General features: G+C 43.2%; 2 protein-coding genes across 4 annotated transcripts in view; one reads left to right on the top strand and one right to left on the bottom strand.

The window, feature by feature from the left end:
• Positions 1 to 8,129, top strand: part of OSBPL9 (oxysterol binding protein like 9) — a 177,128-nt gene extending 168,999 nt beyond the window's left edge. Inside the window, 9 exon segments of the mRNA XM_047789127.1 lie at positions 524 to 608; positions 1,328 to 1,438; positions 1,680 to 1,743; positions 1,864 to 2,004; positions 4,107 to 4,185; positions 5,476 to 5,567; positions 7,016 to 7,101; positions 7,104 to 7,150; positions 7,393 to 8,129. Of these exon segments, the coding sequence (XP_047645083.1) occupies positions 524 to 608; positions 1,328 to 1,438; positions 1,680 to 1,743; positions 1,864 to 2,004; positions 4,107 to 4,185; positions 5,476 to 5,567; positions 7,016 to 7,101; positions 7,104 to 7,150; positions 7,393 to 7,467 (780 nt within the window). The 3' untranslated portion in view covers positions 7,468 to 8,129.
• Positions 8,130 to 8,437: 308 nt separating this feature from the next.
• NRDC (nardilysin convertase) overlaps positions 8,438 to 23,963 on the bottom strand; it is an 89,254-nt gene continuing 73,728 nt past the window's right edge. For 2 of the 3 annotated variants that reach the window (XM_047789126.1, XM_047789125.1), the window contains 13 exons: positions 23,205 to 23,256; positions 21,819 to 21,969; positions 18,533 to 18,660; positions 16,627 to 16,789; positions 14,442 to 14,473; positions 14,056 to 14,194; positions 12,185 to 12,232; positions 11,857 to 11,909; positions 11,365 to 11,448; positions 10,742 to 10,832; positions 10,387 to 10,503; positions 9,181 to 9,270; positions 8,438 to 9,038 (listed from right to left, as the gene is read on the bottom strand). In XM_047789126.1, coding sequence (XP_047645082.1) covers positions 8,841 to 9,038; positions 9,181 to 9,270; positions 10,387 to 10,503; positions 10,742 to 10,832; positions 11,365 to 11,448; positions 11,857 to 11,909; positions 12,185 to 12,232; positions 14,056 to 14,194; positions 14,442 to 14,473; positions 16,627 to 16,789; positions 18,533 to 18,660; positions 21,819 to 21,969; positions 23,205 to 23,256 — 1,346 coding nt within the window. In that variant the 3' untranslated portion in view covers positions 8,438 to 8,840. Of the gene's footprint in view, positions 9,039 to 9,180; positions 9,271 to 10,386; positions 10,504 to 10,741; positions 10,833 to 11,364; positions 11,449 to 11,856; positions 11,910 to 12,184; positions 12,233 to 14,055; positions 14,195 to 14,441; positions 14,474 to 16,626; positions 16,790 to 18,532; positions 18,661 to 21,818; positions 21,970 to 23,204; positions 23,257 to 23,963 lie in introns of those variants that run through there. The other variant, XR_007136159.1, reaches the window with a different exon arrangement.

Here is a 23,963-nt window from a genome sequence, read left to right as displayed (position 1 = left end):
GAGGTGAAATCACCTAGAAAGACAGCACAACTAGAGAAGAGAAATAACTGAAACCTGAGCCCCAGGCTCCAATGTATGGGACTTGATTTTAAGGAAAACAGGGAGCAGGGAAGACTCAAATAAATGCTAACAGGCCCCTAAGGATGAAGAAGTAACCTCCTAGCCCACAGTGACAGGCACATAATCTCTCATTAAACATAACTCCATATTTCTCCCTTTCCGTAAGTAGTTCTTACTGAATCAAAGAGAGGCAGTGTACGTCTGTTGTTCATACTGCAGACATTGATCAGTGCCTGTTCTGAGCCAGCCCTGGTCCTAAGTTAGACACACAATCCTTGCCTTCCGGAATGTCTCAGGGAGACTTAGGAAGACTGACACAGAGCAGTAATTCTGTAGTGTAGGTGCGATGCTTTGGGTGTGTAGAGGAGGGAGCAGTGACCACCTTGGTAGGCAGAGACTCCAGCTGTTAGATTCTCTGCAGTGTTTCCACATCAAAAGAAGATGATGTTTTATTTGCTTACAGGAGCTCGTTTCAGAAGGACCAGTTCCCTGGGTTTCCAAGAATAGCGTAACCTTCGTGGCCGAGCAGGTCTCCCATCATCCACCCAGTAAGTCACAGTGCTGCTCCCGCAAGGTCCGCTTTCAGACTCCTCTGTCTAAAGAGGTTCCTAAAAACTCTGTAACCGAGGTCGCCATACTGTCTGTTTTATGGCTGCCTGTATCTTCCTAGTCCTGTGAGGATGCTTCCTGATGGTTGTTCCTTGTAAAAGTTCCAAAGGCTCTATTAGCTTCACCGGTTAAATCTACATGAAAAGAAGGGATTAGGGAAGCCAACTTTTAATACTTCTAAAGTCATCTTACATAGCATGAGCTGTACTGTAGAGATCTCAGCAGCTCTGAAGACAGTTTATATAAGAGAGGTGTCGTTTTTGCACAGTGTATTTCTGGCCGAGTGGAAAGAACGCGTGTTCTCCTCTGTTACTTGCTCAATGCGGTGTTAAGACCGATAACACTGGACAGGCCCAGGTTGGGGCTGGGCAGGAACGTGCTTGCTGACCAGAAGGACAGAGCCTTTGATTTTAAGCCCTGGGATTGACCATAGCCTTGTGCTTCAGGGACGTTCCTGCCCACGAGGTCCTGAATGGTTGCTTGCATTGGGGGAAACAGGGAGTAAAAGGCAGGTGGGTGATTCCTGGCCACATTCAAGGCTGTCCTTTGAGGGGTAAAGGATTTTCCCCTTGCAGGCAGGTTTTTCTCTAGGTTGAGGGAGTGGGAGAGGAGGCTGTGGCTGTAGATAGTGCATCAATTGAAAACAATTTCCATTCAGTTTCAGCCTTTTATGCTGAGTGTTATAACAAGAAGATACAATTCAATGCTCACATCTGGACCAAATCAAAATTCCTTGGGATGTCCATCGGGGTGCACAACATAGGGCAGGGTAAGTCGGGTGCTTTGGGTGAACTGCAGTGTTAGTCGGAGGATTTCATGTCATTCTGATGCGTGCCGGACACTTGCCTAGTAAGAGTAAATGGCCCCAGAAGGACAGGCAGCATGTCATTGTTGGCATGGAAGCACGTGTCCTCGGGGTGGGAGCAGGGGCGGGATGCAGGGTTGGTTTTGCCCTAAACTGAGTGGAGTATCTGTCAGCTACTCATCCGCGATCCACCCTCTCTCCCCAGGCTGTGTCTCGTGTCTGGACTATGACGAGCATTACATCCTCACGTTCCCCAATGGTTACGGCAGGCAAGTAGAGCTGTGTCCTTTCCTCCGAACGGCCAGCAGCAGGTCCTGCTGTTCCCTGCGCTGTCCCCTCCTTTCTTTCCTCTGAACGGTCCGCCTTACCTGAAACTTCTGATTTTGCAGGTCTATCCTCACAGTGCCCTGGGTGGAACTAGGCGGAGAGTGCAGTATTAATTGTTCCAAAACCGGCTACAACGCAAATATCGTCTTCCACACTAAGCCTTTCTATGGGGGCAAGAAGCACAGAATTACTGCTGAGATTTTGTAGGTATTTTGTTTTTCTGTCTCAGTGCTCCTGATTCTCAGAAATACTTCTTTTATCTTGAACTGCAGCTTCCATCAGGAATTGACTGTTTTCATGGTTCTGTCTTGTAAACTTGTTTCACATCTTGTGTGTCATGTCTCTTCCTAACATCTCATATCAGAAAGAGACCTAACATCTGGGTTCAGGATAATCTGAGATCATTGGTAGGATTTCCTTCCTAGGAATGACTTGCAGTTGAGGAACTGAAAGAGTCTTCCTGAATCTCCTCCCTAACCCAGATCACGCGTGCCTGATTATTATTATTATTTTTTCTTCTTAGGGCCATATTTGCAACATATGGAAGTTCCCAGGCTAGGGGTCACATTGGAGCAGCAGCTGCTGGCCTGTGGTCACAGCCACAGCAATGCAGGAGCCAAACCATGTCTGTGACCTATACTGCAGCTCATGGCAATGCCAGATCCCCAACCTACTGAGCAGGGCCAGGGATCAAGCCTTACATCCTCATGGATACAAGTTGGGTTCGTAACCTGAGCCACAACAGGGACTCTTGGGTGCCTAATCATTATTAACGATGAGCTAGTCCATACCGTAGATCCTGTGATGCCCACTGTGCCTTTGCTGGGGTGAAAAGTAACCATCACATCTTTGCTTGATTCTTTTTGACACTCTAGGAGCTCAGCTGTCTGGGTAACCAGTCAGCTGGGTGATTTGGAGCCTACCTAGAAAAGGAAAATATGCAGGACTTTCTCTGTCCTCAGAGGCCTACTGGGGGAGTTCCCTGGTGGCTCAGTGGTTTAAGGATCTGGCATTGTCACTACTGTGTCGCAGGTTCAGTACCTGGCCTGGGAACTTCTGCATGCTGCAGGTACAGCCAAAAAAAAAGACCTTATTGGGCATAGGATTGGTTAAGCAATTTTTTAGGGAGATTATTAAATTTGGATGACAGAATCAGCAACCATAAAATTCTTGAGCAGGATAGGACCATGAACAACACAGGACGAAGTTTACTAAGCATCATGTTAAAATGTAAAATATCATTACAGTCAGAAAACACCTATGAGAGAGCTTAGGCAGCACCCAACCCCATTGTAATGCAGCTGCCCCTGGCCCCCAACAGGCAGGTGGGGGAGGTAGGAGGTCCAGAACGAAGACATGGGCGGGCCTGCTTCTCCCAGAGGCAGCCAGCACCAACAGGAACTGCTAGCAGATTTTTTGGCCAGTCACAGCGACGTAAAATAACAAAGACTGCTTTCTGAAAGAGTGCTTGGTGGGCTCTTCAAATTAGGGTAATATTTTAATATTATGAAAATAATTTTGACCTAAGGGGAAGGAAGCCCCAGGGGCCCCTAGACCACACTTTGAGAACCTCTGCACAGTAACCTTCCAAGCTTGGGGTCCTACCGTTTTCCTTTCCATTTGTCTTCCTTGGCACAAAGTCCCAAATCATCGAGGAAAGAAGTTTCAGTCCAGTGACAGCGGCTTCATTCCTCTGCCCTGTGTATGTTCTCTTTCTGACCTCCCAGCCTTCCGTGTTCATGCATTGCCCTTCCTAATCTGGCCTTTGCTGTAACGCTTGTCTTCCCGAGTTTTACCGCTGCCATGCACGTCACTGCCATGTCCAAGCAAGAAAAAGAGTAAGCCCCTTTGACCCAGAGGTCCCTTTCAGCCTGAAGATGGAAGCCTGGTCTCCAGTGTCGTGTCCTTAAGTGAAGGCTTTCCTGAGCCTCATTCTAGCAACATCGCCCTTGCTCTCCAGAGCCCATCTGGACTCACCACAGGACTTGCCGTCTCAGATCTCAGTGGCAATGTCTTTCCCCACCAGGCTGTGCACAGCTTAAAGCAGGGCCTGTCCCTAGGTTGCTGCGGCCCCAGCACCTAGTGCATTTCGTGGCCACCGTTCCTGTTCATTAGCATCTTGTTCAGGGCCCTCCTTCTTAGACAGATGACTGAGAATCCAGTTTTATTAAGCTGCCTCCACCGCAGACTGCACAGCTGCTCGTTGTTCTGCTCTGTGAGTAGGCCACACTGACCAGATTCTTTGCTAGAGTAAATTTCAATTTGAGACTAACACAAACGTTTGTGTTTGTTTGTTTTAATTTAGTTCTCCAAATGACAAGAAGTCTTTCTGCTCAATTGAAGGGGAATGGAATGGTGTAATGTATGCAAAGTATTCAACGGGGGTAAGAAGCTGTGTTTTGCCGCTTATTTTAGGCTTCCTCTGGCTCCCTTCAGCCGGCTACCGAACCACCAAGATGAGCTCTAATGCTCTCTCTTCAGGGCAAGCCTTTTCCTCCCCACCTCTTCCCCAGCAGCATAGGCAGTAGAACGAGTTTTACTTTCACTTCTCCTCTTAAAACACTCAAAGACAACATGGTGGGGGGGGTGCTTAGCACTTAGTAAGCACCCAGTCAGTGTTAGCTATGACTTTAGAATGTGTGGTATGTTCATAAATAAAAGGAAGTGCTAAATTATTAATTTATGTTTGTTTTTATATACACAGTTTGATTTACTGTAAGAAATGTGTTAATCGCTTGGCACCAGGGACACAGAAATAAGATAGTCCTGGCCCTCAAGGAACTTGCAAACTACTAATTAAGATAGGAGCGGGTAGTATGGGATTAACAGGAGGAATCAGTGAACTGGATTTGGATTTGGAGCATTTGAAATGTGAAAAGCACTTGAGTACTTAACGTTAGGATTAGCTGTCTCGGAGTTCCCACTGTGGCTCAGCAGGTTAAGAACCTGGCGTGATGTCTGTGAAGATGTGGATTTGGATGTCTGGCCTTGCTTAGTGGATTAAGGATCCAGCATTGCTGCAAGCTGAGGCGTAGGTCACAGATGCAGCTTGGACCCAGCATTGCTGTAGCTGTCACATAGGTTGAAGCTGCAGTTCCAATTCAGCCCCTAGCCTGGGAACTTCCATGTGCTGTAGGTATGGCCTTGAAAAAGAAAAAGAAAAAAAGATTTATCTGTCTAGTTCTGCAAGCATGTAGCACATAGCAACATTGAAAAATGTCTGTTGAATTGAGCCTTTACCAAGGTTTAAAACACAATTAGGAGTTCCCGTTGTGGCGCAACAGTTAACAAACCTGATTAGCATCCATGAGGACCCAGGTTTGATCCCTGTCCTCACTCAGTGGGTTGGGGATCCAGGGTTGCTGTGGGCTGCGGTGTGGGTTGCAGACGTGGCTCGGATCCCACGTTGCTGTGGCTCTTGCACAGGCCAGCAACTACAGCTCTGATTGGACCCCTAGCCTGGGAACCTCCATACGCTGTGGGTATGGCCCTAAAAAGACAAAAAACAACCCCACACAATTATAATTTAGCCTCAAGCTTGCCTTTGGAACTCATTGTCCACATCATTAACATATGTGGGGTTTCATTATTAAATCTGTTAATGAGAAGAGTTGACTTTTCCTCCTGGAATAGTGTGAGCAATAAAATACATACCTACCCCTTCTGTCTTCTAGGAAAATGCAGTTTTTATAGATACCAAGAAGTTGCCTATAATCAAGAAGAAAGTGAGGAAATTGGAGGACCAGAATGAGTATGAATCCCGCTGGTAAGGAGATGACACAACTAGAGCTGTTGATTCTCTTGCTGGTGGCTACGCATAGGTGCAGGGCTGGCAGTGGGCTGTAGAGCAGGACACAGCAGAGCACACGCTGAGTTTGAAGGCCTGGGTTCACATGGAGCTCCACCACTTAGCCCAGTAACCATGACAGTAAGTTAACCTCTCTTTGCATTCATCCCTGAAAAGGGAACTACTGCAGCATTGTCATGAGAACTAAATGAGATAAACATGGAGCACAGGTGTGCTGCTTGGCATATAATAAGGGCCAAGTGTATGCTGACTTATCACCACCTTTGTGGCTCATAAGAGATGGCAGTGAGGTCCCAACTGAGACCATGTGTATATATATCGAAAACATCTTCAGGTCTTTTTTTGTTTGCAAGGAACTTTAAAAAATAATTTAATTCCTAAATTAATTTCAGTATCTCTAAAGTGACATTTTTAAAAAAAACACTAACCACAATATATTTTTTGAAAAATGAGTTCCTCCTTAATATCATCAAATATCTAATTGGTATTCAATTTATGATGTCTCAAACATCATAAATTTTTCCCCCTTCCATCTGTGGGATGAAATCAGGACCTTTTAGTGGTATGAGGATTCATGCACTAAAGTTGTTTTTTAGCACATGAAGGGATTTCTTAAGTGAAGGGGACCTTACAAATTGTAATCCTGCCTATTGCCTTTAAGTTGTTAACAGTCTACTTGCCTGGACTGGAAATACATAGACATTTATGCTCTGCCGCTAACACAAGGGGGTCTTAGGATGGTTGCTTTTCTAGTCCCAATGAATCTTCACTTGTAAAGTGTTGTTTGGACCAGACGTGTCTCGTTATCTGCTCTCATCTTCCAGTCTTCCCGGCCTTGAGAGGAAGCCAGCTCTCTTTCCACCATCACCCCCTTAAGCCTCTGCAGTGCTTCTCTTAACCCTTATTCTCTGTATTCAAAACTGCTTCTCCCAGGTTTCATTCTTAATTCCAAGGGAGTTTTTATCAAATGGAACTTCTCAGCTCCTCTGATCTAAATAACCCTTTTGGTTTATAGTAAAGGACACTGAAGCCCTAGAGAGGTGAACTGACAGCCCCAAGGTTGTATCCCTAGTTAGAGGTACAGCCAGATGAGGTGGGAGGGCAGCGGGAATCCCAGTCTCAGCTGTTTTTTCTCCTCTATTTGTCTAAGCATGTATCCAGCTTTCTTCTCATCCTTTATTTCCTCCTTTGACAACTAGCGGTGTCATCTTCTGTGTCCTTTTCTCTGTCCTTTACTCCAGTGCCTAGTGCCAGCCTAAGGAGATTCGTCTGTGAAGTACAGCGGTCAAAGCCGTTTGACTTGTACCGTAGTGATGTTGTATTCAGGACGACTCTAGCCTTTCATTGTCAAGATTGCTTTCTGCTCTGTCCATCAAGTACTTAGCACCTTCACTTCTTTTCCGTAGCCTTTGGAAGGATGTCACTTTCAACTTAAAAATCAGAGACATTGATGCAGCAACTGAAGCCAAGCATAGACTTGAAGAAAGACAAAGACGGAAGCCCGAGAAAGGAAGGAAAAGGAAATTCAGTGGGAGACAAGGGTAAGCTTGCTTTGGGGAGCCTGCCTCAACCTTCCACCTTCTGTCCCCTAAACTATAACTCATTTGTTCATTTCAGTGAATGGCAAAGTACCAAACACTGTTTTGAATGAGCCATGGCCCCTGCCTAAAAGTCACTGCAGTGTTGGGGTGGCGGGGAGAGACACATAATGTAATTAAAAGCATGATATGATAGACGTACAAAGCAAGTGTGTAACCAATCCTCCCCCTTCTTTCTCTTACAGTTATTTCACGAGGATGGAGAATGCTGGGTTTATGATGAACCGTTACTGAAACGTCTGGGTGCTGCCAAGCATTAGGTTGGGAAACACGGTTTGCTCCTGATAACCAGGGCAGGAGGCGTAAGCAAGCAACAATCTTCCTTTGGGAGAAGCTGTTAACTCCCTTCTTATTGCAGTGGTTCCTATCTCAGGGATACTGGACTTTCTGATGCAGATGAACAATTAAAGCAAGAAGAGCTTCCATTTTTCCTGTTCTGTGGCAGTCACAATTTGACTTCAGTCCTGAGAAAAACTTCAGGTTTTGAAAACAAGATGTCTGCTCCTTTTCCAAATCCCACGCTTTGAAAAGCATTTATAAATCCCAGTTTCAAACTCTGCACTCTAGAATTGCTGTTGTGATAATACAACATGTTTCTTAGTTCAGGTATCTTGGGTTCTATATATATATATATATATACACACACACACACACACACACACACATATATATACATATATATAATCTAGCTGATGCCAGATTTTTCATAAATACTCCATCTACTGTAAATATTGGTTCCTCTGAGTCGTTTTAGAAAATGTAGCGCAATGTATTAAAATCAAGTATTAGGAGATTTCATGGCCTCACAGTAACTTTTATTTTGGAATTGAACTATTATTAAATTGTATCTAATTCTGGACTACAGTTTAATTATACTCAGTGCTTCTTAAGGCTTCATAAATAATTTTTCCAACCTTTTTTTAAAATGTGTTTCTTATTTTTATGATTAAACTTGGACTCAGTTATCTGGCAACCTTGAATACAGGAGGAGCTAGCTTTTTAGGACTCTTGAACTATGGAGGGGTCCATCCTTTTTCTCCCTTACACTCTGTGTTGTCTTTAGCCCCCACAATGCTATTCTCAAGTCTTAATTGAACTCTCAAATAGTACACGTCGGGCTACCAATATTTTATCCAAAAATATTTTATTGCCTTAGAGGATTTGGGAAGAATGTTTATCTTTAGATCCCCATCCCACATTGAAAATATAACAAAAGGAATGCCACAGCAGTGAATGGCTCATTCTGAAGGGCAATACAGAATTATCTTTATTTTTAAATACATTAAAAACAACAACACAGGTATTAGTATTAGCACCTGGCACTTCGGTACTAAGAAGACATCAGTTACATAGGGCCTCGGTAACAGAGGACTGGACTCTCAATCTGAGAGGACCAAGACAGGCCAGGGCTTCTCAGACTGGTTACAGTTGGCCCACCCCAGTTTCTCTCTGCAGCTGATGATATGGTAACCATTGATTTGTTAGTTACAACAGAAGACGGGTGGGGAAGTAAATCAAATTCTACGATGCCAGTGCAAAAAATTCAGTGGAAGCCCTAAGGCAGTAGTAGTGTAACTTCATAAAATACAAACACTTTTAAATACACAGTGCTTCAGGCCAACGAGACTGCAGTTTATTTGACTATTTTATGGTAGGGGAGAAGGTTAAGTGTTGATGTGAAAGCCCTGATATCAGTAATGGGGATGGTGGAATCTGCCAGCAGAGGAGAGGCTGGCAGGTAGGTCAGCTGCATCACTTCACAAGAAGAGTTCGAATCCTCACTGGAAGGGATGCCATCCTCTTCCAGCTCGTGCTTCCCAAATCCAACAACCTGAAAGAGGTGAGAGACAATGCTGACCAAATTTGGGCAAAGACCTGTTGGGCTCTCTGATACCAACCCAACCTTGGCGAAGGATAAATGTGCTACATGACCCTGACCCTGGAAAGGACAGAATTCCAGCTCAGGTACTCACATGAACGCTGAGCATTTTACTTCCCGGTCCTCTGTGGGCCTTGAACCAGCTGACTAGGTCTGATTTTGAGAATGACTTCAGTGCTTCAATCTTAACAGGGGGAAGGGAAGAAAGCAAGCTATAAGACTGGCAATGTACCCGGAAAGGTAGTTCTTAAACCTAACACTATTAGCACCTGAGCATGTCATCTTAACCTTCCATGTTGCAGCTGGCTCCCAACCTTTCAGAGAAGGTAAAGATGGGCCCTGACACACTCTGGTGTTCCTGAACGATGACTGAGCCTGACGGGAAAGCAAGAGAGGGTCGTAGATGCTGTAATTATAAGTACTATACATTGAGCCAAACCCACCAGACCTTGGTGTCGCCTCTCAGGTACACAGTAATGGTATCACACTCTGGCTTCTAACAGGAAAACTGCAGAGCCTCAAGAGCTGCCTCTTTTTAAATAACCCCTCCGCTTCAGTGGCCTTTAGTAATTCGCCACGAAGAGTTATAGTGTCAGAGCACTCACTGCATTGAAGGACTCAGAGCTCTGGTTTTTTCACTCTTTTAGGGCCGCACCTGCGACATATGGAAGTTCCCAGGCCAGGGCTAGAATCAAGAGCTAAACTTGCCGGCCCACGCCACAGCCACACCAATGATTAATCGGAGTCGCATTTGCGACCTACCCCACAGCTCACAGCAATGCCAGATCCTTAACCCACTGAGCAAGGTCAGGAATCCAACCTGCATCCTCATGGTTACTAGTTGTGTTTGTAACCTACTGAGCCACAAAGGGAACTCCAGGACCCAGAGCTCTTTTTCATGGGAATTACTACTTTGGGCCAGAAGTTGTCTCAAAGACCTACACCTGGAATCCTTAAATCTGGAGAAGAAATTCCGTGTTTATAAAGACCAGAAGTTCTCAATTTTCTTTAAAGAGCAGAAACCATTTTTCTTTACAAATCTTGTAGTGAACCTGAATAAATCCAAAAATGGATCTGAAACTGGGGATGCAGGAGTAAGGATTCCTTTTCACTCGGCCACTTAAGGCACTAGAGAGGCTGGTCTGAAAACAAGATGTGGTTAAATCAAGAAATGAGTAAAAATGCCCGACCCTGGGCGAGTGTCCCAGTTTCTCTTGTGTACAATACCAGTTTGCTCAGAAGAGTGTCTTCTATTAAATCAGGAGTCTCCATGGGGCTGTCTGAAAACTGTGTTAACTACCTCATGGGCAAGGCGGTCGAAGAGATACTGCTGGGTCACCACTTCATTCCAGTTCCTGTCCACCTCCTCCCCAAGGTGGGTGTCCTCACACTCCTTCAGCTTGATCAGCGCTGTGACCTGTTAGCACCAAAAGAGACACTGCCCCAAGGCCCTCCAAACACACTTGGCCCTGTCTAGTCTGTTTTGTGATGGACCTGCCAGCATGATGGCGAGGGATGGAGCTAAGAACTTCATCCCTCCCCATCGTTCTCTCTCCATCAGAGCTCAAGAACTAGCTTGCATACAGCACTTTCAGGACTGGTATCACTGTCACGAGGGCTTGTGTGGGCCAAGGGACAGAAGACCAGTCAGTCACCTGGGTGTTGAATGCATCCTCAGTGAGGTTCTCGATCTTCTCCTCAAAGCTAGAAAGAAACTCTTCTATCTTTTTATCAACAACTTCAGAGCTGAAATAAAATGTTTTCAATTAAAAGTCATCAGTGACCAGGTCTCAAGTAAAAGGTGAAGGACAGAACTGGGGCTAAGCCCTATTTCCAGGAAAAAGGCTGACATGGTTCTTTCCCCCTAAGCTGTGGGAGGGGAGGGAACCCACCCCTACCCCACTTCCAGCCCAATTTCCTGGTGTTCTTATTGGAAGCATGAGAGCCATGCTAACCAATCTGAAGCTGAGAACCAACAAGGCCTTGTACCTTGGTTCTAGCATGAATGCCTGGATGAGCATCTTTGCCTTTCTTGTCTTCAGATACGCCTGAAGAGAAGAAATACTGGCAAGCCCTGCCCAGTCACCATAGGACTTGAATCAAACCCTACAGGCCCCCTGGAAACATTGCTAAGTCCTGGATCAGGCCATCTACGAGCCAACCCTGCAGCTGTTATTAAATGAAGCAGGTCAGAGCTGCCTGATTGAAGGATGCAGCCCCCATTCTCTATGCCAAAAAGAAATAACAGTTGGGCCCTTCTACTCACTCGTTTACTCACTTGTATTTTGTTGCCTGAGTCCCCACGGTGACAGAGAATCCAAGAATCCCAGAGGTGTTCCTACATGTAGGATAGACATGATACCTACAGCCAAAGTGAAAAGTCCTATGAGCTCAGGTAGTCACCTGGACCCTGTCCTCAAAGGCACTAGAGAGGAGTGGGAAGGGGGTCTGCTCATCCTTGGAGGTCCTGGACCTGGAGGTCCTGGAAGAAGATCCAAAAAATGTGTACATACACTTTACTCCCAGGTTATGGTGTCCAACCCTCCTGAACTGAGAGCCACAGGCTAGCTTCTTCTCTTGCTAACCTTGAAGCCTGACCAAACTGAAAGCCTGACTGTAGTCCAAGATGCAAATTCCAGAAGTTCTGACCAATAGGTATGACTCTAAGGCATGGAAGAGAGTCTGAGGTTTCTCAGTCAGGCTACCTGATAAACAGGCCTGCAAAGTAAGCCCCAGACTTTGAGCTCAGTGCTCTTGCCAGCAGACTTACCCAAGGGTCTGCTTGGTTCGAAGGAAGTCAAAACAAGGCTCTTCCATGTGCATCTGTAATTCAACATACTATCCATCAGCTCAGCTCCTCCCAGTAGAGAAACCTCCATTTCTTCCCCCAAAAGTGTTACACACAACCCCAGAGTCCAGCCTCCCTTGACTGTCTTCTTCCTCAATTGCCCAGGCCCCTGTCTACACTCATGCTGAGTGAGAAATACTAACCACCTCACCTACTGACCACAGATCTCTGACCATTCCCAAGTCCTTACCCCCAAGCAGAAACGCCCAGTCCTCACAGTGGGTCAGGGGCTCTCCTTTATACAACTTACCACAAGCAGCTCCATTAGAGTGTATTCTTTCAGACTCCTGGCACCTGACTGAAAGGAGAAGCTGATCAGACTAACTGAAAACCCAATGGCTAACAAGGCTTTTTAATAATCCAGCTATGCCTGGCCACCATTTATTCAGGTAACTATCCCACTCTACTCTTCCTTCAAGAGAGTTTATCATACCTTCCATTGCCATACTTTCTGCCTCCTCACAAAACAGAAGGTCTGTGAGGACAGGACTCATGGCTTGAACATTTGCATTCCCAGCCCTAGCACAGAACCACAGGCAGACAGGGAGATGAGTCCAGTAACCCCCAACCTGGCAGCTCCTGCCCAAAGGACCCACAGCACACAACCTAAAGCCAAGTAATTGCACGTCAAGGTCTCGAGGAGGAGAGCAGGAAATGTCTGGGAATCAGCGAAGCGTATCAGGACCTATTCTTCAGTTGGAGAGAATACGCACAGTTGTTTCCGTGGCCACAAACAGGGGCCCAAAACCAGTAGATAAGAAAAATGCCTCAGAGGCAGACCCACACTTGGAGACCACACCCTGGCTGGCCTGGAGACAGGCAAAATAAGCCATCAGAAATGGAAGACGGCAGGAGGCCAACAAGCAGAGTGTTGCCATGCATCCCACAATCAGGCTCCTCTGATACAGACTCATTACCACTTCCCGCTTCACCAGAGGAGGCTGAAGCCTATGTGCCCTGCAAGCCCTCTTCATCAGCAGATTTCCTGTTTGCTTCTGAAAGGACTGTAACAAAACTAGTCCAAACCTTGTTATCCACCTACTAGTCAAAATGCTCTCGGTGAGGAGGGAAATGGTTCCCTAAGGGAAGCAGTCTGTATTAGAAGCTAGTGCTAGGAGGTGATGGATGGAGAGCACCTCAACAGGCTCCCTTTTACACTGAAATCCTGCCTGAAACTGGAAAACTACTACTCTCTCTGGGTTATGCACAGGAAACGTGGACAAGGCTAAGCAGAGCCAGGTCATACAATTTACGAAGTTTGGGAACTGGTGGTCATTTCCATTTCAAATACGTGGGGAACCTGGAAAAAACCCCAGGTAGCTACAGCTAGAGGAAAACAAGCTCTACAACAAGCTAGGTCTCTAGGGAAAGAGCCCAGGGCAAGAAACACAGGAAAATGACAAGGTAACAGTGAGGCCACGTACACAGCCCTGTCCAAAGTCCAGACCAGGGATCTCCACAGGGCCAGACAGAGAAGCAGCTTCCTCAGGCAGAAAACCTGACCACAGCAGCAGCTCTAGGAGCCCCAGGGATGAGTCTGAGATCTGCCTAGACAGGCACAAGTTCCCATAGTCCTAGTCTATGGGCCAAGTGACACTTGTAAAGTTCCTCCTCAACTTAAGCACCGCCCATCTCCCCAGAATGATGCGGAAAATACACAGGATTTGAGGAGAGAAGGTATAAATTCAAGCCCCAGCTGGTATGATAGAAGGTAAGTGAAGCATTTCAAATTCATCATCCATAAAATAGAGGTGATAAATCCAATCTCTTGGGTGCTTTGAAAGCTCTATGACTCTGGTAATCATTCTGTTTACATATATTGATTGATTGGCTAACAGATGTCCTCCTGCTCCCTGGATTTCTGTCAGAGGAACATGTAGGAACTTCCAAGCACACTTCCCTCTGGACTGGTGGCTGGGTGATTAATGGAGCACTGTGACAGAGATTTTTAAACATAGTTGCTTCAAGAGGACAAATGACCCCAAGCATAAAACCAAAGTAACCACCAAAGGGCTTTAAAGATCACAGGCTCACTTCTCCACAGATACTTTGGACCTTCCACCAAGTTTGAGTGTCCTAAAGATAGCCATGAGGAGAGCTGTGTGCACAGGGACCACCGACCTGGTAGTACACAGTGACTTCAGAGTTGGCATCACCCTTGTTCAGAGCTCTCACTTTGCAGAGGTGGTGGGCACCGGGCAGCTCTACCACCCGGAACTGCACAGGCATCTCCTGCTCCAGAGGCATGAAGTTCAACTTGCTGCAAAACAATCAGGGTGGGTCACTGAGGCAGTGCCTTTATCCTCTTACCCCTGCCCTCAAAACTGAAAAGGTCAGGTCTTCCACAGTCCCTTCTGAATTGCTCTGTTTACATAACTAGCCTCAAAAAAACCTACTGCAAGAAGCATCTCCATTGTGGATTTAATAACAACTGAGTTGTGAGCTCAAGTCCCTCTTGCTATTAACAATATGTAACTCCAAAAGAGAAAACTCAAACCATTACTCACTCAACAACGTATTTCAGGAAATCTGTAGATTCCTAGGAGGCAAAAAAGAAAATAACATCAGGCTCTACTGACATTAATTTCACCCAGAACCTACTAAAACCAGTATTTGAATTGCCTGGGAAGCCCCGGAATGCATTAGGAAAGCAGATACAGTCTATTACCCCAAACGCTGGTCATTCATTCACTGAGCTCATTCACTCATGCAATACTGATTATGTTTGCTGAATATTAAATGGATCTCAACTGAAGTGCTTCCTTCTCTATTCTCTCTTGGCACTCTGTTTACCTGTCCACTGTGAAGCTACCCACTGGATCAAACTTAGTGTTCAGTTTACCTCACTGGGCTGTGTTTTAGAAACCTGGATTATTAATACAGAGCATGGCATAATGTGAGCAACAGAATAATACTTAACAGTAAGTGAATGAGGCATCCCTTCCCCCAAGATTTGTTTTCTAACCTATCAAAGGAGGGACAAGTGGAGAGGGGAGCTCATCTCTAAAGTGGTTTCTGCCTGGGGCAATTCATGATACTGAGTCCTCTGAACCAAAAGACCAGACCACCACCGCCACTTGCCATCGCCCTGCACAGTACTCCCAACTGAGCTCAGAGAAGCAGGCAGCTATTCCTGCTCTTCTCCAGAGGTGAGGCTTTTAAACTTCCTTCTGTGGGCAGGACAGAAACCAAGGCTAGTTTGGAGGTTGGGGGATAAAGACAGAGCGGAGGCAGGGAAGAGAGCAGCCAATCTTAAGAGTGGCACTTTATATATTCAACAAAGGGCCAGTCCTGAGAAACTTGAAAGCCATGGCAGAGATGGTCAACAGGAAGAGTCCCAAACAAGCACTCTTGTCTAGAAGAGGCCTGAGTTAGTTACAAGGTCCCAGAGACGTATCCAACTCAGTATGTATCAGCACCAACTCCTCATATGCCCCCAAACCTACTACCACTATTCCCACTCCTCTACCAACCCACAGGTTCCAATAAGAAATCTGGGTGAGAGTTCCCATCATGGCTCAGCAGAAATGAATCTGACTAGCATCCATGACAAAAAAAAGAAAGAAAGAAAGAAATTTTAGGCATCATCCTAGAGCTCTCCGTTCTCCCTCACTCCCATACCCAAGCAGTCACTGAGTTTTGATCATCTTCTACTTCATTATTTCTTGAGCATTTCTCGTTCATTTATTATACCTAACTTCGGGCTTCATCGTTTTGCACTTCCACCTTTTTTTGTTTTTTGCTTTTTAGGGCTGCATCCACAGCATATGGAAGTTCCCAGGCTAGGGGTTGAATCAGAGCTACAGCTGCCAGCCATAGCCACAGCAACACGGGATCTGAGTTGCATCTGCTCATGGCAATGCCAGATCCCCTACCCACTGAGCAAGGCCAGGGATCAAACCCGCATCCTTATGGATACTGGTCGGATTTGTTTCTGCTAAGCCACCACGGGAACTCCCAATTTTTTTTATTATGATAAAAACACAAGAGGTCTACTATCTTAACCACTTCTACGTGTAGAGTTCCATAGTGTTAAGTATATTCACATTATTGTGAAATGGAACCCCACATTTTTTATCTTGTAACACTGAAACTCAATCATAAAACAATGACTCCCTTTTTTCTCCTCCCCAACCGTTGGTAACCACTCTTCTACCTTCTGTTACTGTGACTACTCTAGATGTCTCATGTAAATGGAATTTCACTTCGTGTCAACTTTTGTAACAGCTTCATAACTGGTATCTCTGGATCTTCACTGATGACAAATCCTCTTTTTTACATCCATCAGTGGTTCTCCATTTACTACAAAATAAAGCTCAAGCTCCTTAGCTTGACACGTAGCTTGACATACAAGATCTGCCTAAGTATATGTGCATATGTATATACACATCCCTCACCACTCCCCAGCTCCAACTCTGATTTCTAAACTGTGGTTTTCACAATCTTCAACAAACATAACCCAAAACAAATATTTATCAAACACTGAATTCAAAGTCATGTCCTGTACCAGCAGTCTCCTTCATAACAAAGTCTTGCCTAGCACTGGAGAAGCCAGGTTCCCTTCTAACAGACCATGACAATGCTGACCTGCCAAAACTACAAAGCTTCCCCTTTAGTGAAGAATTAATGCAATTCCAGAGCCCACAACAGCATTCAAACCTGGCCAGTAGCAACAGAGCACCTCACACTCACTGTGCTTGTGACATTTCCTTGCACCAGGCCCTCAACAAAGAGCTGGGCTTTGAATTCTTTGACGAAGCTCAGCAGAGACTCAAGGGAAAGGCCATCCATCAAAGCTCGATACTTGTCAATCATAGACCAACGGGCATATTCCAGGATTAAAAGCCGAACATCTCTGCACAGAGACCAGAAACAAAATGAAGTCTTATTGTTAAGAAATGAATCTTAAAGGTAAAGATGGATTTGGCTGTTTCTAAAGACAATTCTAGAGACAATTTCTATCAAAACTTAAGATAGGGAAATAATTTCATAATAACCAAAAAGCATTTAAAACTGCATATACAAACTATTATATAGATTAGCTCACTGGTACAATTCCCTTATCTGTTTCAGCTGAAAAATAAAATATTTCACATAAGTTGCCAGATACCACATACCAATTTAATATTACTACTATTTTGACTTGACATCTCACTAACATTTATTAATTACTGGAGGTGACCATCATGGATGTCTATTACTACAATGACAATACAGTAAAAGCGGCTCTAGGCCCGAATCAGACTAACTCCTAACCCTCACCCCCTAACCTCCTCGTACACAGTAAGCTGTTTGAACTTGGCAAGTTATCTAAAATTTGTGACTCAATTTCTTTATCTATAAACCAAGGGAAACAATAATAATAATAATAATTTAGTGAGAAATACACTTAAAGTTCTGAGATCGAACATCTAACAAATCTTCAGTGAAACAGGTGTTACTACTCTACCACATTTTAATAGATTGGTATTGAGGAGTTACTGGATACACGGAGCTATTTTTTTCATCATATCAACAGTTCTAGAGTTCCCATCATGGCTCAGCAGTTAACAAACCCGACTGGTATCCATGAGGTTGTGGGTTCGATCCCTGGCCTTGCTCAGTGGGTTAATGATCCGGCGTGGCCATGAGCTATGGTGTAGGTTGCAGATGCAGCTTGGATCCTGTGTTGCTGTGGCTGTGGTGTAGGCCAGCAGCTGTGGCTCCAATTTGACCCCAAGCCTGGGAACCTCCATATGCCTAGGCCAAAAAACAAGAGACAAAAAAGAAAAAAAAAAAACAGTTCTAGAAAACTCGCCTTTTGAACTTATTTTTGGTTATTAGTTTTTGTAACTTCTTATGATCAGATTATCAGTTATTACCTGTCTGATTCTCTGCTCTCTCCCCTGCTTTTGAATTGTGGCCATTTATGGGCTAATTTTAACTTTGTCAGAAGCCGAGCCTCTATATAAAGCTGTGCTGTTTACCACTTAGAGATGCTGAACTGAGGTTACCCTAAGGGTGTGTACTTTTTTTCTGATTCACACAAAGGACTCTATAGTCTACTGTTAGCTCTGGATGAAAGAACAGGCTCTAATGAAAGGCCCAAGAGGGTTGCCTAGTAGCAGAGGGTTTAAGCATTAGTATACAGACTGTCCAGAAGCCTTTTTTGCTCTCTTCTGAAACCTGGCTTAATTCTGAATAGTTGCACTTGCCAGGTAAGTGATGAGTTAAGCAATGTAATCCACTTACTTAACATAACATCCAACACACTAAAATCACCATACTAAAACCAACCAGGAAGCAATTTTGAGCTACAACAAAGCCAGCACTTCTTGAACTGTTATTTACTTGCAAACTTTGGAAAAAATATCCTTTTTACCTTTAGCCTCTAATTAAGTAGAGTAAGCTGCTTGCAGCCCTGCTTATGCAGCTACTTAACACTGGGGTTAGAAGTCCTATAATTCTGTGGGCTGGCTTCCTAAAACACAGCACAATTCTATAACTAATTCTGAAAATTAGCACTGAAACTAGAGCCTCATTCCCCACACTTAATTCCTAGGAAGGTAAGTACTTCTCGGGTCTTCAAAATATAAGTTTATCCCATGTATATACCCACTTGGCCAGAGTCTCGGGCTTGATGAGGATGTTAAAGTAGGTCTTCTTCAACTGCTCAGTTATCATCGTAAAGACAGCTGGTGTGGACGTGAACTCCGCTAAGTAGTCAATTATAAGCTGAAACAGTAGCTAAGAAGAAAAGAAAGAAGCACCTTAAGTGGTGAAGCATGGTAATCTACTAAGTTTTAGGTGGAAAATGTCTCCCACTGGTTTTTACCAGGGGCTCAACAGGCTAACAGGCATTGTGGGGGGCCTAGGAGAAGTACTAATGACTCAAAGAATCTTCAGGGGCTAAAATTCCCAGTAACTGTCAAATTTAGAGCAGTGAATCTTTTTAAAAAATAATTTTCATGAGTTCAAAAATTTTTCTTCCAATTAAACTTAAAATAATTTTATTCAGCATCTCCACTGCCTCTAAGTGTGATTTTAATTGGGAGCACATAATTTTAGAAATAATGACAACTTTGCATCAACCTGTCCAAGCCAGAAAGATGATTATCTCCCTTAAAGTCTGTTTTATATGCTTCAAAAAAAGATTTATAGTTTTCTTTAGATAAGTTCTATACTTATTTACTCTTAGATATTTTATTATTTTTCTTTATGGCATATTTTTTTCCAATCCATTTCTTTTTTTTTTCTTTTTTTTTTGTCTTTTTGCTGTTGTTATTGTTGTTGTTGTTGTTGCTATTTCTTGGGCCGCTCCCGCGGCATATGGAGGTTCCCAGGCTAGGGGTCGAATCGGAGCTGTAGCCACCGGCCTACGCCAGAGCCACAGCAACGCGGGATCCGAGCCGCATCTGCAACCTACACCACAGCTCACGGCAACGCCAGATCGTTAACCCACCGAGCAAGGGCAGGGACCTAACCCGCAACCTCATGGTTCCTAGTCGGATTCGTTAACCACTGCGCCACGACGGGAACTCCCCAATCCATTTCTAAGTGGTTACTGCACTACAGGAAAAGGAGCTACTGATTTTGATATACTGATCTTGTGATGAGCTACATTGCAAATTATTTTTTAAAATTTTAGTACTATAATAGGTTTTCTAAGAATATAATCATTTCGGAGTTCCTGTCGTGGCGCAGTGGTTAATGAATCCGACTAGGAACCATGAGGTTGCGGGTTCGGTCCCTGCCCTTGCTTAGTGGGTTAACGATCCGGCGTTGCCGTGAGCTGTGGTGTAGATTACAGACGCAGCTCGGATCCTGAGTTGCTGTGGCTCTGGTGTAGGCTGGCAGCTACAGCTCCGATTCAACCCCTAGCCTGGGAACCTCCATATGCCGCGGGAGTGGCTCACATAAAGGCAAAAAGACAAAAAAAAAAAAGAATATAATCATTTCGCTTGCAAAGATAAAAATACTTTTTCTTTTCCAAGGGTTTCTATTTTATTTTTTCACTTTAATGTAGTAGCCAGAATCTCTAAAGTTGAGTAGCAGAGGTGATTGTGGGTATCTTGACTTGTTCCTAATTTTAATGTTCAGCATTTCATTTAACACTTGCTTTTAATCTTTTAATTAAGGTTTTTATGGTCGTTAGGTAATTGCCCTCCATTCCTACTTATTAGGAATTAGGAATGACCACGCAAGTTTATCAAATAATTTTTTTAGCATTTATCACTATATTCACATAGGGCTTTTCAAATGATTTGTGTTATGATTTATGTTCATCAGCTTCCTAATAATGAACAAAGAACTCTGCATTCCTAGCACTTAGTCATGCTGAATTATTCTTTTTGTTATATTGTTGAATTTAATTTTCAAAATTTTAGAATGTTTGACTCTGTAAGTGAAACTGATCTCTAGTTTTAAAAATATATTTATAGTCTATATCAAGTTTTCTTTTTCTTTTCCTTTTTTTTACTGGCTGCACCCATAGCATATGGAAGTTCCTGGGCCAGGGACTGAATGTGAGCCACAGAGCTGTGACCTACACCACAGCTATGGTAACACCAGATCCTTTAACTCACTGCACTGGGCCGGAAACTGAACCCACACCTCCACAGTTACCTGAGCTGCTACTGTCAGATTCTTAACCCACTGCACCACAGTAGGAACTCCCATATCAAGTTTTAATGTTAAGGCTAGGTAAGCTTCATAAAATGAAGAACCTCAAATACTTTTCTATGGTCTGTATTTTTAAAAAGCTCTCCAGGTAATTTCAAAACATACCACCCAAATGACAACTACTGTATTTGGTTCTAATCTGTTTGGATCTTAAACTACATTATATTTAAGCTTTTGAAGGTTAATAAAAATAAAATATTCCATGGCGTCTCCTCCTAAGATCAATTTTTTTTCCCCTGGGGAGACTGGTAAGGATGAGAGTATAAAGGACAGAACTATATTCTTCTCTAGGGTTTTTGCTAAAATATAGAGGTTATAATCTCTTAGCACAGGTATAATTTCTACCAGGTCGTCTCCTCTGATTTTTTTTTTCTCATATGAACCCAGTTCCCAAAACTTATAATTTATGTCCTACCCAAGAAACTAAGATATAAAAGTTGTTGTTAGTACATTATATTATTTTACCTGGTAGTTGATGATCTAATCCTTCAGCTAGCATCCCATATTATTTCATCGTTTACTTACGAAGTTTTTGACAAAGTGACAATGAAACATATTCTTTATCAAAAGATAAAGTGTTGACTAAGATATATACTCTAAGAGTTCATAAATTTAGAAGGGAAAGAAGACATGTTTGAAACAATGGAACAGAGTACAAAAAGAGGAAGACAGAACACAAGCACGTGAGTTCTACTCTGTGTCAGGCAATGTCCCAGGTGCTTTGAATTTGTACTTGCTATATGGCATGGAATTCACCTCAAACCAGTCCTAAATGCCAGTGTGGGCTGCAGAGAAACAGACAGCAAAAGGAAGTGAAATCAAGCCCGAAGCACAGCATACAACATTATTTAATGTAATTAATGAATGAATATATATTGCTCTTACATGTGACCAAAGTTGGAATACCTGTCGTCAGCCCAAAAATCCACAATAATCCATATCAATAAACATTTCTTGGAAGTTCCCCTGTAGTGCAGCAGATTAATGATCTGGCATTGCCGCAGCTGCAGTGCAGGTCACAACTACAGTTGCAGGTTCGACCCATGGCCTGGGAACCTCCACATGCCATGGGTATGGCCAAAAAAACAAAACCAAACAAACAAATAAATATTTATTTCTATGTACAACACCTCACACACAAACCTCTATGCTTGCTGCTACAGACCCAACAAGCATAACAGTTTTAAAGCTGTCTGCAAGGAAAACAGAGCACTGGTACTTACAGGTAGTTTGTGGTTGAATCCTTTCACTCGAATAATTAAACCATGTTCTCCAGCTACTAGCTTATACTCCAGCTGTGCCACATCTGCTTCATAAGCTGGTTCCGCAAGGTTATGGGTAAGGATATTGACAAAGATATCAAAGAGGACCACACTAAGAGTATAAAATGTAAACAGCATCATTAATTGGCAAGAAACAGAAACAGATTTGCTTCTACCCAGAAGAAGAAACTCCACTTTTATTTATTTATTTATTTATTTATTTATTTTTGTCTTTTTAGGGCTGCACCAGTGCCATATGGAAGTTCCCAGGCTAGGGGTCCAATTGGAGCTGTAGCTGCCGGCGTACGCCACAGTCATAGCAATGCCAGATCTGAGCTGCGTCTGCGACCTACACCACAGCTCACAGCAATGCTGGATCCCCAACCCACTGAGTGAGACCAGGGATTGAACCCAAAACCTCATGGTTCCTAGTCGGATTCGTTTTTGCTGCACCACAATGGGAACTCCAAGAAAAACTTCACTTTTAGAAAGATGTTATTTCACTACTCCGGAATGTAAGATTATACTAATTGAGTTCAAAGGTTAATATGGCTTACCCAGGACTCAGTTTCACAGGGGGGCATTATATAGAACTCCCACCTTCAGCAGTGCTTCCCTATCTTTTTCATGGACACATGCACACAAAGAACATGATATTTATACTGCACAATGGGGTAAATATAAAATTCATGAAAGGCAACAGACCAAAGGCTCTGGATATCCCCGTGGCCTAAGTTTTCTGAAAACAAATTAAAAATCTGAGGGAAGGGAGGAGGGTGATGCATTTTTCTTTTAAACTGTATAGTAATAAATGTCACTGCTGCTTGTCAAAAACATTAAGGCTGGATTTGACATGTTAAGTGGCAAAATAAAGAAGTACATTAACACCTCCTAAGCACCCCCTATGATCCAGGTACATCTTAGGCTCTCTGACCTCCCCGCAAAGCATCTGTCTATATAAACATATAATAATTTGCTTAGAACAAAGTATAATCAGATTCCTTGACAGTCTCTAAATAGAGAATCAACAGATCCATCAGTCCTTATTATAAACTGGGAGATAACCCAAACTCATCTCTTAGGAACTTTCTCAGTCCAGAACTTCTATGACTAGCCTACATTGTTCGCATGTTTTACAAATGGGTTCTGGAGTTAGATTAGCCATAATACCACCTTAGTAATTAGTATTCATACATATAATTTGTTTGGGACACATAAAAAACACATAAATCAGGAGCATAGCTCAAGTACTGATAAAGAAAAGTGATAGAGTGATTCAGAATGAAACAAAACAGTCTTTCAATAATTAAAAAAATATATTTTCCAGAAAAGAGGACACTTTCTTACTTTGCTGCAGACTTCTGTATCAAAGGTGAGATCAGATGGAAACGTATATATGCTGAAAGAAAAAAGACCCTAAATAAGAAAATACATAATAGAAACCTTAAATATTTAATACATCTGTTTTTTTTCCCCAGATGTTGTTTTAATAATTCTGAAATAAACCACTAATCCTTAAATCCCATTATATTTTTATCCTTAAGTGTCCTTAAAAAATAATACTTATCATTCCAGTGTTCAGAAGACCCAAATTAATCTAAGGGAAGATCAGATATTTAGACAGATATACAGAGAGGCCTATGAATACTCTTATTTATCAAAAGCTTTGGTCACAAAAAATGCTTACAGAGGTATACATGTCAAGAACATTACGGGAACAATCCCAGTGCTCACAGAAAGTTGTATCAGACCCTTTCCAAGGAAGCTGAATAAATGTTAAGAATATTTTTAGAAACTCTTATAATCTATTCAAGAAAAATTGAAAAAACACCTTTCCAGTGAAGTCAAGAATCTCTCAGAGCTACAGTTAAGTTCCTATGCCATGCACAAGAAAAGAAAAGAAAAAAGCAACACAGTTTAGGCAACCAGGCTGAAGACAAAAGCCTTAGAGTCTGTTTAACTGTATACTTTGCTTCCTTTATTCTGAAAAGCAAAACAGGGGAGGGAGAAAGACAAGAGGATATTTCACATTTGTAATGCTGGATTTGGCTATCTATTATGTCTAAGAATAATTTCTTTCAGCTTATTCTTAATCTCTTTTTAACA

This window comes from Phacochoerus africanus, chromosome 8, assembly GCF_016906955.1.
Source record: "Phacochoerus africanus isolate WHEZ1 chromosome 8, ROS_Pafr_v1, whole genome shotgun sequence".
NCBI classification, from domain to species: domain Eukaryota; kingdom Metazoa; phylum Chordata; class Mammalia; order Artiodactyla; family Suidae; genus Phacochoerus; species Phacochoerus africanus.
The sequence above is the reverse complement of the archived record's forward strand: the minus strand, read 5'-3'. Positions and strand labels throughout refer to the sequence as shown.